Source organism: Amblyraja radiata, chromosome 21 (assembly GCF_010909765.2).
Source record: "Amblyraja radiata isolate CabotCenter1 chromosome 21, sAmbRad1.1.pri, whole genome shotgun sequence".
In the NCBI taxonomy this organism is placed as follows: domain Eukaryota; kingdom Metazoa; phylum Chordata; class Chondrichthyes; order Rajiformes; family Rajidae; genus Amblyraja; species Amblyraja radiata.
Window position 1 is genome coordinate 25,581,427 of NC_045976.1, and position 15,260 is coordinate 25,596,686.

Here is a 15,260-nt window from a genome sequence, read left to right on the forward strand (position 1 = left end):
GCTAGAGTGTATTGAAGTGTAAGGAGTCAAAGGAGAAGTTGTTGAGGGTGAGGATAAGTTCCTCCAAGCGGAGTCTGAGGTAGAGTCTTGACCCGAAGCATCACCTATCCATGTTCTCCAGCGCTGCTGCCTGACCCACCAATTTACTCCAGCACTTTGTGTCCTGTTGAATTGGGGGTAGGGGTGGGGTGTTGAGTTGAGTTGAGGGTAGGGGTGGGGAGTTGAGTTGGGGGTAGGGGTGAGGTATTGGGTTGAGTTGAGGGTAGGGGTGGGGAGTTGAGGGGGGTAGGGGTGAGGTGTGGAAGGTAGGGGTGAGGTGTTGGGTTGGGGGTAGGGGTGGGGAGTTGAGTTGGGGGTAGGGGTGGGGTGTTGAGTTGAGTTGAGGGTAGGGGTGGGGTGTTGAGGGGGGTAGGGGTGGGGAGTTGAGGGGGGTAGGGGTGAGGTGTTGGGTTGGGGGTAGGGGTGAGGTGTGGAGGGTAAGGGTGAGGTGTTGGGTTGGGTTGATGGCAGGGGTGAGGTGCGCTTGCTGTGCCGGGGCTGCAGGTGGCGGGAGGTTCGGCGAGCGGGCAGGGCTCTCCTACTCAAAGATCACAGAGCAAGAGCTCATGTTGGAGCAGCGATGGCGGCGGCTGCGGAGAAGACGGAGCGGGGCACACAGCCGAAGCAGGAAGAGGGCGAGGTCCGGTACAAGGAGCGACTGGAGGTCAGTGGGCAGACATTAACCACTGGCGGGGCGGGGCGGGGGCTGCGGGAGTCTGGGCCCGGGGTAGAGGCGGGGTTGCGGGCCTCGGTCGGCGGGCCCGGGGTAACGACGGGGGCGATGGGCTGCGGCTCCCGGCCCGTCTCCGCCTCTGGCCGCCCGCCCACCCACCCTTGGGGCCCGACCCTGGCGACGCCGTCCAGCGGCGGGGTGGCCTCGGCCCAGCGCTGCTCCATCCCCGGGCCCCAGCGCTGCTCCATCCCCGGCCCCAGCGCTGCTCCATCCCCGGCCCCAGCGCTGCTCCATCCCCGGGCCCCAGCGCTGCTCCATCCCCGGGCCCCAGCGCTGCTCCATCCCCGGCCCCAACGCTGCTCCATCCCCGGCCCCCCAGCGCTGCTCCATCCCCGGGCCCCAGCGCTGCTCCATCCCCGGGCCCAGCGCTGCTCCATCCCCGGGCCCCCAGCACTGCTCCATCCCCGGTTCCGGCCCCCCCCCCCCCCCCGGTGGAGAGGCGGGCTGAAACTGGGCCTCGGTGGCCGTCCCTTCTATGTCCATTAACTCCATGAATTAGTTCATCAAAGAGCACCAAACAGAATTATATCTGTGGTTCCGGGTTTACCCGCAAATCTAAAGTACTATTCATACGCTATTATTTTAACGGAAGGTAAAGGGTCCACGCCATAAAAGTGCTGCCAACTGTTTAGTCTCTGACAATTCCGCTGTCACCTGCTTGATAAACATGTTCCCACTTTTCCTTGGGTCCCCTCTATGGACCATAGAGATCAGGACCCTGCACGGCACTCAGGGTTTGTATTTTTAAGTCAGAATCATAGAATTGTATGGCGTGAAACCCAATTTGGTCCAACTCATCCAGGCTGACTATTGGGCACTCTTCTGTATCATCCCAATTGCTGAACACTTGGTTCACAGCCCTCTATACTTAAGTGATTCGTATGTTCATTTAAACATTTCTTAAATGCTGTCGGTGATGCAGCTTAAACCATTCACTACGTCAGTGCATTCCAAGTAGTTGCCACTTTCTGGCTGATGAAGATTCCCTCTGAATCCCTTTCGTCATAATCCCTCTGAATCCCTTTCCTCTAAATCTAAACCCGTGCCATCTAGTTTCAACGCCTCATCACCCGCCCCATTATCTGGGGAAAGGTATCTTATCTGTATCCCTCATAATTTTATATACCTCAGTTATGTTTCTTATTAACCTCTTTGCTCCAGGGAGAAAATACATAACACCTTTTGGGGATGGTGGTGGGGTGGGGGGTAATAACCGCACTTCTCTATCTCAGACACCATCCTGGTGAATCTCCTCTGCAGCTTTTTACTGTATCATTCATTTTCAAGCCAAGTTTAGACTAGATACATACTGGCATTCAGATTTTTTTTTGCATTTGCTTTTAGTTGGTCTTTAGATATGGTTTCAGGTTAATTGGGGGGAGAAAGCAGGGGGGGAAACAAATTCATGCTAACTTTGTTTGGTGAGAAGATAGGTAAATATCCTGCAAATGTGATCTGTTTATATTTGGGGTGCTCCACCGTCAGATATTAAACATATGCATACACAGTTAATTTGAAATTGACCTCAGATTTCATTCCTGTTTCATTGTAAATGTAATTTCTCACCTCACCCCATCCCAATTTGAGTTGGCTGATGTTTTGATTAACTTTGTGCCACCCTTTAGATGCAAATTGGAGACTCCATTGACAACTTGATTAAACGCATAATGCGACTCATTCTGCAAGACACATATGAGGCCCAGTCGGAACTACACACAATCATGCTGGATCTATTTGAGAAGATTGGTATTACCGGAGCCGATGACTGTCGCCCAGAAGCACATGTCTTTTTCCAGCGTTTTGCTGAAATCGCATGGTCTGAACTAGTGGATGAATGCTTCGCGGAAGGTAGCATGAAGCTGATTCACTCTCATTCTACCTTTTTTCAGGCTTTGGGTTTTTTACGGAGAATATCTTGTTACATGCCCTGTGTGAAACGAATGTGGGATAAACGATACCGAATTTTAACAAATATTGGCATCATGCTTGTTTTTGATGGTGAAGTTACTCACCTGCGCTATTTCATCTGGCAAGAATGTTTGAAAATTCTCTACAATTGCCTTGTCTTGTGCACTGAAGATGACATAAAATATATTTGCCAATTGCAGATCTTTAACTGCCTGGAAGTAGCTTGGAAAGTATCCGATGAAAGATTAAACCTTGGGCTACTTGTAAAAGCATGGCTGGTCCTTGCTGAGCATTATCACATTCCAATTTGTGAGCAAACCTGGGACAGATCCTCTTTCCCCCAAATAATTAGCTATTTGTCGCTGGAAGATGAATATGAAATGGCAGGTGTACATGTTGCGAAAAAAGCCATTTTGGCTATAACTGATCCTAGAGAATACAAGAAAAACCCTTATGTGCATTATAACCGTAAAGCAAGGTACATATCTACAATTACTGACACAGAAACCAAACCATCTGAAACGTTCCCTACAATATGCTCGTCACCACCTTGCAATCAACTGGAAGTTAGCCAATGTCACTTTCGCACTTGTGATTCCTGTCGCCTTACATATTACTGCAGTAAAGCCTGCCAGAAATTCCACTGGAAACATGGTCACAAGGAGGAATGTATTCCTGTGTATCCAAGGGAGGAAATCCTAAAATACTACACAGATGATGTGATAAATGACTTTCAACTGTACTGTATGAGCTTGTCAAACAACAAGATGCTGGAAAGTATTATGGGTCAGCTAATTCCGAAGCGTAAGAAAGGAGATGGTGTCCGCTGTTTAGGGGTCCTTATTAAAAATGAACAAGGTCAGTGGGTTACCCTTGATGAGAAGGTACCAGAGGCCAAGAAACATGTCTTTCCTATCACCAGAAGGAGCAGACCCAAAGACTAAATTATTTTCTGTCCAGGTGATTATGATTTGATGCCCTGAATATTTACATTACACAGTGTGTGTTTTGAACGACAAACACGTGATCATTTGTTGCCTAAACTGAATAATCCCTATTCTCTACTCACTTTCACTATCATTGAGACTATAAGATAAGAACATTCGCTTCATGTTTCAGTATTAAAGAGTCCACTTTTTCGCTTTCTTTTTCAATAAATTGCTTCCAAGTTTTGTAACATGGTATTGCCTAAGTTGTTATAGAAAGGATCTTATTTATGTATGTGAATCATGAGGAATGGAGAACTGATTTATGTCTTATTCTGATATATAGATCAGCATAGTGGCAGAGCAGGTAGTGACGCTGCCAAGCAGCTCCAGTGATTCGGATCTGTTCTTGATCTCGATACTGTCAGTGTGGAGTTTCCATGCACTCTCTTGATCACATGAGTTTCTCTGTGTGCTCTGGTTTCCTCCCTCACCCTAACAACGTGCTGGATGGTAGGTTAGTTGGTTACTCTAATATATGGCTAATATAGGTGGGTGCTGGGTGAATCCAGGTGGGAGTTGATGGGCAGAAGCGAGAGAAACAATTACAGGGAAATACGTGGGGGAATAGGATGGAGTGAAATGCTCTGAAAGCAGGCGTTAATTGTGGACTTTCTATCTCATGAGAAATAGGTAATCAGTGAATTACAGCACAGAAGGGTGATCTTTTGGCACACATTATCCATGCCAATAATGATGCCCATCTATGCTAATCAGGTTAAAATGTATGTATGGACTTGTGTGCATTGTGTTTAAGAGGAAATTATTTTTAGGTTGATACTCTAATTAATTAATTACATGCCAGCAATGTGAAGTTATAGTTAGTTGAAGTAAATGACCCTTTGTTATTTGTAATCTACGATGTCTGCTGGATGTTAATGTAAAATAAATCATTCTTAAAGATCGACAAACATATAGTTTGAAAATTTGATTATTAGATTACTATCTTTTATAAATTTCCACAAGCAGTTTCATTTTCAAAACCTAATTCAAATGTGGAATTTTGTTGAATCTTTCAAGGGGAGGGGCAGAGAGCAGGAAAAAGTTACTTGCATTTCATACCTTGTCTTATTTCCTTTATTACATGTACAAACTACACTACTGAATGGGGAAATTATGTGTAGCGTAATTTTAATCTTTACTAAATTTGGGCCTGTATAATTAGAATTTTATTGGATTTGTTTAAATAAAAAGAGGATCCTTGTGCTGGATCAAAGTAATGGAAAGAGACTCTAGTTCCAAGACACTTCTGTCATTCAGTGAGATTATGGCAAATGTTTGACATAACTCCATTCACCCGTCTTTTGTCTGCACCCCTTAACACTGCATCAACCTTGTTATTAAAGTTAACAATTTATAACAAAAAGCCGTAACGGGGTACTGGTTTTGGATGATCAGCCATGATCATATTGAACGGTGGAGCTGGCTCGAAGGGCCGAATGGCCTACTGCTGCACCTATTTTCTATGTTTCTATAATCATTATTTGCCATTTGCATGGAGTCTCAACTTGGTAACAGTAAGGATTTTCTTACTTCATTACTGAATGTCTGGCTATAAATGTTTTAGTTTATGTCCCCTGGTCTGAGCCTCCCTCACCAGCAGAAGTCATTCTGTCTCATGTATGAGTCTCCTTTAATATCTTCAAGGTTTCAAGGTCTTGACACATGTACCAATTAAGGTACGGTGATATTTGAGTTACCACACAGCCAGACTAAGTGAAAAGCAACAAGATACACAGCCACATAAAAGTTAACATAAACATCCACCACAGTGGATTCCACATTCCTCACTGTGATGGAAGGCAATAAAGCTCAAACTTCTTCCTCTTTGTTCTCTCGCGGTCGGGGCAGTCAAACCATCCCCAGTGGGGGCGATCGAAGCCCCTGTCAGGATGATCGAAACTCCCGCGTCAGGATGGTTGCACCTCTCCGCAGCATGGAGCTCCTCCGAGTCGTTCCTCTTCTTACCAGAGACCGCGGGCTTTACGATGTTAAAGTCCACAGAGCTTCCATCCCCGGCAAAGGGATCGCAAGCTCCGCGATATTAAAGTCCCGCAGACTCCCGCGGCTTGCAGCGCCGGGTCGGTCTCCATGAAAGGCCGCCAACTCCACGATGTTAGGCCGCAGTGGGGACGGAGATACGATGCGGAAGAAAATCGCATCTCCGTCGAGGTAAGAGATTGAAAAAGTTTCCCCCACCCCCCATATAAAACAAACCAAGGAGCACTAAAACATACTTTTAACACATACTAAAAATAACAAAAAAGTAGAAAGGACAGACAGACCGTGCTGGTGGTGCCACCCGGTATCTTGAAAACTTCCTTCAAAGCACATCTTAACTTCCAAAATTTTAGTGAATGTAACCCTGGTTTGTATAATCTCTTTGTGCAGTTGAGCCCTTTGTAAAGTTTATGGAAGACCACTGCATTGAATTTGCCTGCAACATGGAAGAGATAGTGACACAGCTGTTGAACCTACTGCCTCACAGCACCAGAGACCCAGGTTTCGTCCTGTCCTCGGGTTCTTTACCGGGTGGGTTTCCTCCAGGTGCTCCGGTTTCCTTCCATTTTCCAAAGACGTGAGGGTTTGTTGGTCAATCGGCCTCAGTAAATTGTCCCTCGTGAGTAGGGAGTTGGTGCAAAAGTGGCATAACATAAAAATGGTTGTTGTGGACTAGGTGGGCCGAATAGCCTGTCTCCATGTTGTATCTTTCAATCAATCAGAAACCCAGGTGAACAAGGATCCAGACATCCTTTATAGCGTGTGCTAAAGGAACAACGTGCTCAGTGGGTTTGTAAACATGGGTGCCTTTGGAAGGCTTTCAACGTTGATGCTGATTTGTTTTCACTCTAGTTCTGAGGTAGCTAAAGAATCGTGTGTGGGATCCAGTTGCTGCTTCTGGTGGGGCAGTCTGATACAGTATGTCCCTTCCACTGTCTTCATTGGGTTTCGGTGTGCTCTCGATGATAAGGTTCTGGTTTCTCTGTGCCATATTGTAAGCGTTTTTTAACTTGGAATAATGCAGACAGTAACGGCCATTTGGCCTGCAATGTCTGTGTCGAACATGATGCAAGATAAACTAATCTCTGTCTGCATGTGATCCATATCCCGACATATCCATGTGCGTACCTCTTAAACTCCACTATCATACCTGCTACCATCCCACCCCTGGCACCGCATTCCAGGCACCCACCATTCGCTATGTAAAAATAAAACGCCCCACACATTTCCTTTGAAATTTCCTCCTTTGGCCTTAAAGCTATGTCCTCTAGCCTTTGATATTTCCACCATGGGGGAAAAAGGTTCTGACTGTCTACCCTGTCTATGTCTCTCATAATTTCATATACTTCAGAGCTCTGGAGAAAACAATCCAAGTTTGTCCAACCTCTCATAGCTAGTATCCTCTCATCCCTTCTAATAGTTTTTTTTAGGATTGCCATGTGGTAAATGTCATAGACTGTACAGCACAAGAACATGTCCATAATATCCAGGCCAAATAGGATACCAAGCCCATGTATCCTATTGGTCTGTACCTGCACCTAATCCATATCCCTCCATTCCCTGCATATCCTTTTATTCTCTCCAGGTTCCAATCAATTCTGCACAGAGCCTATCACTACCTATGCACTCATCTGTACATAGAGCAATTTACAATCACCTACTTGCACCTTGGCATGTGCGTGGAACTTGGAAAATTCTGGGGAATCCCATGCTATCACTGAGAATGGACAGTTATGCCCCTGTCCCACATAGGAAACCTGAACGGAAACCTCTGGATACTTTGCGCCCCACCCAAGGTTTCCGTGCGGTTCCCGGAGGTTGCAGGTGGTTGCCGGAGGTTGCAGGTAGTGGAAGCAGGTAGGGACCACTGACAAAAACCTCCGGGAACCGCACTGAAACCTTGGGTGGGGGCGCAAAGTCTCCAGAGGTTTCCGTTCAGGTTTCCTAAGTGGGACGGGCATAAGCTGGTGCTGAGTGGTTCTGACAAATTCCAAACCATTTGTTGCTGAGCAGGTTATTGGCGAGTAAGCCCCATTTGACAGCATGTACCACCTTGTCTCTGATTACCGCGAGTAAACCGACTGGGTAGTAATTAGATTGGGTTTCTGAACGGGGTGTATCTGGACAATTTTCCAAATTGTCAGGTAGGTGCTTCTGTACTGTAACAACTTGACAAGAGATGCTGCTTGTTTTGTAGCACAGGCTTTCTGTACTACAGCTGGGATGTTGTCTGGTCCTGTATCATTTGCTGCAGTACCAACTGTTATTTGGTATTACTGAGTGGAGTGAATCGAATTGTCTGGTGTCTGGCTCCTGTGATGGGGATGACAGGATGTAGCTGAAATGGATCATCTATTTGGCATTTCTGCCTGCGCAAGTTTATGAATGCTTCAGCTTTGTCTTTAACATTCACATGCCAGGTGCTTCAGTAGTTGAGAATGGAGATATCCCTGGAGCTTCCTGGCCTCATTAGCTGTTACATTGTCTACCACCATTCATGACTGGGTGTGGTGGGACTCGGAGCTTCAGCCTGTTCTGTGGTTGCGAGGTTGCTTGGTACTGTCCATTACATGCTGTTTTTGTTATTTATCATAATGTTGGTAGTGCTGTCTCTTCATTAAATTGGCACATCATCATTTTAACATACACCCAGTGCACTCCTGACAGAACAGTGGCTGTTCGCTGGCTGGATGAGGGTTCTGCTGGGGCATGGGTTCACAGGCTGAGATGGTGACTAATTCTGCCGTTGATGGACGCTACTGCCTCCAGCATGTTAATTTTAAAGCCACCAGATCTGTTCTGAGTCACCTATTTAACATAATTGCAGTGCCACGTGAGAGAGGGTGTTCTCTGTGTAAAAATAGGACTTTGGCTTCAATAAAATTGTGCAAAATGGTTACCTCCACTAATTCTAGTGCGGACCAATGAATCTGCACAGTCTAAGATATGAGAAAAAACAGCATCACACAGTTTTCAAGATTTTAATTAGATTTTATGATTTTGATTAAGCAAATTGCTTCTTTCCTCAATCGGAAAAAAAAATGAGATCAGCAGTAAGTGGAATATTGTTTTAGTGCACAAATAAAAGATGCTGGAATCGTTAGCAAAAGCAAATGGCTGAAGGAACTCAGCAAGTCAAGCAGCATCTGTGGAGGGGAATGTATAGATGTTTCGGGTCAGGAACATTCTTCAGTGTTATTTGCAGATTGTTAATTCAGTCAGAATTAGCCGTAAGAATTAGCCACGGGAGGAGAATTAGGCCATTCGACCCACTGACTCTGCTCCGCCATTCAATCATGGCTGATCCATGGCTTTCCCTCTCAACCCCTTCTCCCCGTAACTACTGATGCCATTTACAATCAAGAACCCATCAATCTCTGCTTTAAAAATACCCATTGACTTGTCCTTCACTGCCATCTGTGGCAATGAATTCCACAGATTCGCCACCATCTGGCTAAATAAATTCCTTCTCATCTCCATTCTAAAGGTACGTCCTTTTATTCTGAGGCTGTGCCCTCTGGTCCGAGACTCTCCTGCTACTGAAAACATCCTCTCCATATCCACTCTATCTGGGCCACAAGATGGTGCTCTTTAAAAGGCTATATGACATAGCAATTTCTTTCAGGAAGAAATGCTGAATACTTGAGCTGATAATTCCCCATCAGGACTACACTTCAGTTTTTGAGATACAGTGCGGAAACAGGCCCTTCAGCCCTCTGAGTCTGTGCCGACTAGCGATCCCCGTATACTTACACTATCCAACACACACTAGGGACAATTTACATTTATAGCAAGCCAATTAACCTACAAACCTGTACGTCTTTGCAGTGTAGGTGGAAACCGGAGCTCCCGGAGAATATGTGCGCAGGTCACAGGGAGAACGTACAAACTCTATACAGACATGCACCCATAGTTAGGATCGACTCAGATCTCTGGCGCTGTAAGGCAACAACTCTATCGCCGTGCCACTGTGCCGCCTAGTTAGTATAACCTTAAGTTGGTATTAAAAAAATCAAAATATTGATCCTGGTCATATTGGTGACTTGGACTTGTTTAACATTGGTTTATTATTTGCATTTCAATTTTGTTGAGATTAAAAAGCTTAGTTCAGAATTTTTCTTCCAATGTCCTGGCATTAGTCCGGAATCCGGAAGTGGCGGCGCTGTTAACAGCTGCGGCTCACCTGCACTCCGTCTGTCTTTACTTTTTTCTGTTGTTTTTTTTGTCTTGTTTTGGTTACGTTTTAGTTTGTTGGGTTGTGTTAGAGGGGGGGGGGGGGGGGGGGGGGGTGAAACATGTTCTCTGTCTCTTCCTTCGGGGGAATGCGACTTTTTCGTGTCGTATCCCCCTTCTCTGCCTCCGTCTGATGCTGTGGCGGGCCGTCTCGGAGCGGAGACGGCGTTCCGGCTTTCGGCAGCGGCGACATCACCACGGAGGTCCGCTGGACTGGAGGGTGGCATCTCCGGCCTGGATCGATCGCCTCAGCGCAGAGGGAGAACAAGGAGGGAAGAGACGGAGACTAAGACTTTGCCTCCATCACAGTGAGGATGTGCTTGGTGAACTCACTGTGGTGGATGTTTAATTTGTGTTTATTGTATGTTTTGTTTTTATTGGTTCTGTGTATGACTGCAGGCAACATAATTTTGTTCAGACCGAAAGGTCTGAATGACAATAAAGGAATCTAATCTAATCAACATAGAAAATAGGTGCAGGAGTAGGCCATTCGGCCCTTCGAGCCTGCACTGCCATTCAATATGATCATGGCTGATCATCCAACTCAGTATCCTGTACCTGCCTTCTCTCCATACCCCCTGATCCCTTTAGCCACAAGGACCACATCTAACTCCCTCTTAAATATAGCCAATGAACTGGCCTCAACTACCTTCTGTGGCAGAGAATTCCAGAGATTCACCACTCTCTGTGTGGAAAATGTTTTCCTCATCTCGGTCCTAAAAGATTTCCCCCTTATCCTTAAACTGTGATTAGAATAGATTAAGAATCTATTCTAACAGTTTCTCTGTTGCATGCTGCTCCAACATATTCCAATACCTGGCATAAGTGGTGTCAGAGCAACATCATCCCAGTCCAGGCGTGTGCGTGCTGAAATATATCCACGACTCACAGGACCAGGACACTTCACTGGTCAAGAAAAGTGAACCAAGTCACAAAACCAGTCTGTGTTTAGCATTAGATGTGGCCCTAAATGAAGGATTGAAGTTTTGACTTTCTTTTTGATGAAAATAAATGAAATTCAATTTCTCACACAGATATTCATAACCGAGTCATGTTTTTCCACCTACAAAGGACATAAAACAGTCCAGCATAGGAACAGGCTCTTTGGCTCACAATGTCTATGCCGACCTGATGCCATGTTAAACTAATCTCCTCTGCCTGCATGTGATCCTTATCCTTCTATTCTCTCCATCTAAAGGCCTCTTATATGGCACTATCATACCTGCCTCCACCACCATCCCTGGCAGCATGTTTCAGGTACCTACTACTCCTTGTGTAAAAAACCTGCCCCATGCATCTCCTTTCAACTTTGCCCCTTTCACCTTAAAGTTACACCCTCTAGTCTTTGATCTTTCCATCCTGGGAAAATGGTTCTGACTGTCTACTCTATCTTATAATTTTGTATTTCTCTATCAGGTTCCCCTCAGCCTCTACTGCTCCAGAGAAAACAATCCAAATTTGTCCAACTTCTCTTATATAGCTAATCCACTCTATAATCCAGGCAGCGTTCTGGTAAACCTCTTCTGCATCCTCTCCAAAGCTTCCACATATTTTCTGTAATGGGTCGTCTAGAATTACACACAATAGTATAGATGTGGCCTAATCAATGTCTTACAAAGTTGTAACATGATTTCCTGACTTGTACTCAATGCCCTGATCGTTGAAGTCAAGCATACCATATGCCTTCTTTACCGTTCTTATCTACTTGTGTTGCAGCTTTCAGGGAGCTATGGACTTGGACCCCAAAATCCCTCAGAGTGTTAATGTTGTGAAGAGTCTTGTCATTAACTGTATACTTTCCCCTCAAATTTAAATTGCCACACCTCGCACTTGCTCAAATGAAACTCCAGTTGCCATTTCTCCACCAATTTCTGTAACTGCTCTGTATCTCACTGTATACTTTGACAGCCTTCATCACTGTCCGCAACTCCACCAATTTTGACGTAATCTGCAAACTTACTAACCAACCCATCTACATTTATGTCCCAGTCATTTAATTCAAACAAAACTGCTATATTTAAACTAATATTGGTTTTATTTTCATCCTGACCTATAAATGTTTCGCTATATTTGTTTGGTCTCAAAAAGATTTCTAACTGACTTGTATTAAGCCACTACCAACTGCTTTGTGGTAAAGTATAAACTGCATCAGAAAACAACACTGGCGAATGAAATAGAAATAAATGCTCTGTGGGGCCCTGAAGAAATGACATTTGCCTCACACATTGATCCAAGATGAATCAACATCCCATTTGTTCTAATTTATTCAGACCTGGTATTGCTGTTAAGTGAGTAAGTTCTCAGGTGATTTCACAAATCTGCTTGGAGTGTGGCCAAACTGAAATGAAGGCCAAGGAAGTGTGTATGCTGCCAGGTTACATCCAACTCCAGTGTACCTGAACATACCTGTACTTCTGGTTTTAGCTAATTTGAATGTTGTGTAGGTGTAACGTTTGAAGTTGGCCATACCCTTCATCATAAAATGGCAATGTATTGCAAAATCCTACAGTTGTTATTGCACAGAGGAGCTCTTTGGCCTATTGAGCTTTTAGGACTGTTTTTTGAGATGTTTGCAACATTATCCAGCTTATGAACATGTGTGGCAGCAATATGGGGATCAAAATCAACACTGTTGACAGGGTAATCTTGCTGCAGTTAGTGAAGTTCAAAACCCAATCATATGAAAACTGACCTCAATGAAGTATTTTATCTTTAGCAAACAGGGCAGCAGCCTGGAAATCCAGAAGTAGCAGAAACCATCAAACGACGGTGAAGTTGTTTCCATCCATCGTTAAGGGGTGTCACAGTTGTGCAACCAGTGGATCTCATTCTTCCCAGCTCCAGCAACCTGGGTTCAAGACTGACATCTTTTGTTGTCCGTATGCAGTTTGTGTATTCTTCCTCTGACTGCTTGGGTTTCCATGGATGTTCCCTTTTTCTCCCATATTCCAAAGACTCGTGGGTTGGTAGATTTATTGCCCACAGTAAATTGTCTGGTTCTTGTGGAGCACCAGAACTTACCCCTAGTGTGTGGATGAGTGGCAAATTCTGGGGATATAGATGGGAATGTGAGGAAAATAGGTTACTGGCAAAAAGTAGTGAGGGAATGGGATTGCTTTGTGACTCAATGGCCTGGATGGCCAGGGGAAAGATGGATTCTAATATTTGGGACAGTGTTTTAAAACTAATTGGAACAATGGGGATTGCAAACACAACCTTGGAGAATTTAACATGTATGTTGCAAGAGTCTGTTGAGTTAACCAATAAACTTTTGCACTTTTGCTTGCAGTGGAAAATCGTTGAAGATGTACACCGTTTGGCTTTCATAGTTTTATATACACTTTGAAAATTACTGTAGGTGTGTGGGAAAGAACTGCAGATAGACACAAAATGCTGGATTAACTCAGCAGTACAGCAGCATCTCTGGAGAGAAGGGATGGGTGACGTTTCTTCAGACTTCAGACAATTTCAGAAATTAAGATATCCTCTTGCTCACGAGGCTGAGCAGGGGTGTGAGGTGTGTACAAAGATTAAAGACACATAAAAACAGTGTACAAAATGGCTCATTTAACTAAACAAAGTTGCGATGTTTAATAACGTCACATTCTAAAAATATTACTACAAAATTCCCTTAAAGCTGCACTTTTTGAAAGTGCACCAGCATTATTTATTGTAGGAACTGAACAGCACAAAAACAGAAACCAGTGGCAATACCTCCCTAATTAAATGTAAGCCTCCCTAATTATGTGATGAAATCTGTCCGTGGAGTTACTAACACTTGGCATTGATGTAGGTATCTACTTGCATGAAGCTGTAACTTAGCCATATGATACCATAAGTCAGCTAATTCATGTATCCTAATGTACAGATTTTAAGAAACCAAATAGTCTCTAGTGACAGAGTTCTAAAACACTTAGAAATCAAGGTTGTTTATGTAATCTCCATTCAATATCCGTGTCCTGCAATGAAATCTAATTTGGTAAAATTCTTCTTTGATCAGTTTTTGTCTGATTTGAATTAAGGTAGCTTTGGTTACATCATCACCCATTATTGCAATAATTAATTTCACAGCTACAGGACAAATAAGAAGACATATTGTAAAGGTTTCATAAAAGATAATTTTTTCAAAGTAAAAATGACTCATAGTCGTTTAGCTGGTAAATAGTTTGAATCTGAAATAAATAATTAAATCACGCCCGCCGATTGCTATATTCAGAAGTGAAGCATTTCCCACGGATTAAAATATAAGTGATAAGTATGAGGTATTACATTTTGAGAAGTTGAATCAGGCAAGACCCCGACGGAAAATAGTAGGGCCTTGGGGAGTGTTGTAGAGCAGAGGGATCTTGGTGCACAGTTCCTTGAAAGTAGTGTTCCACATAGTTAGTTGACAAAAAGATGAAGAAACTCAGCGGGTGAGGCAGCATCTATGGAGCGAAGGATCGGGTGATGTTTCGGGTTGAGAACCTTCTTCAGACACAGTTAGATCAGTCAGGGTACTGAGTATAGAAGTTGTGACGTTATTTTAGAGTTGTACAAGGCTGGCGAGGCTGGAGTACTGTGTTCCGTTTTTGGTCAGCCTGCTATTGGGAAGATGCCATTAATTGGAACGATGCAGAGAAGGCTGCAGAGATGAACCTGAGGGGCAACTTTTTCACAGGAAGGGTGGTGGGTATATGAGCTGCTAGAGGAGGTAGGTGAGGCAGGTAGAACAACATTTAAAATACATTTGGACTAGTACATGGATAGGAAAGATTTTATGGATATGGGCCAAAGAAAGGCAAATAGGACTAGCTTAAATAGGGCAGTTTGATTGTTATGGACCAGTTAGGCTGAAGGGCCTGTTTCCGTATTGTCCTTTTGGTTCCTATTAAATCTTCTCCCTTTCATCTTGAACCTATGTTCTATAATTTGTGATTCCCTTAACTTGAGAAAAAGATTTTGTGCTGTCACCCTATCTATTCTTCTAATGACTTTATACATCTCTATAAGATCACCCCTCAGCCTCCTTTGCTCCAAGTTCTTCCCTGCCCAAACTCTCCCTATTGCTGAGGCTCTCAAGCCCCGACACCATCTTCATAACATTTCTCTGCACTCTTTCCCGCTTTATGGCATCTTTCCTACTAGAGAATGACAAAACTGAACACAATACTCCAAGTGCAGCCTCATCAATATCTTGTACAATTGTGAATTAATGTCTCAACTTCTTAACTCATGTCCCTAACTGATGAGGGCCAGTGTGCCAAAAGCCTTCTTCACCACCCTACCTCTTTGCAAGTTTCCCAGAAAGTGCTAATGCACATACACTCCTAGATCCCTCCACTCTACAACACTCCCCCGGGCCCCACCATTCATGGTGA

General features: G+C 44.3%; 1 protein-coding gene across 1 annotated transcript; it reads left to right on the plus strand.

The window, feature by feature from the left end:
- Window positions 1–532: 532 nt before the first annotated feature.
- Window positions 533–4,579, plus strand: LOC116985209. The gene is made up of 2 exons (XM_033039796.1): window positions 533–703; window positions 2,398–4,579. Exons 1-2 carry the CDS (start codon window positions 620–622, stop codon window positions 3,622–3,624), a joined length of 1,311 nt encoding a protein of 436 aa, XP_032895687.1. The 5' UTR covers window positions 533–619; the 3' UTR covers window positions 3,625–4,579.
- The last annotated feature ends 10,681 nt before the right edge of the window (window positions 4,580–15,260 follow it).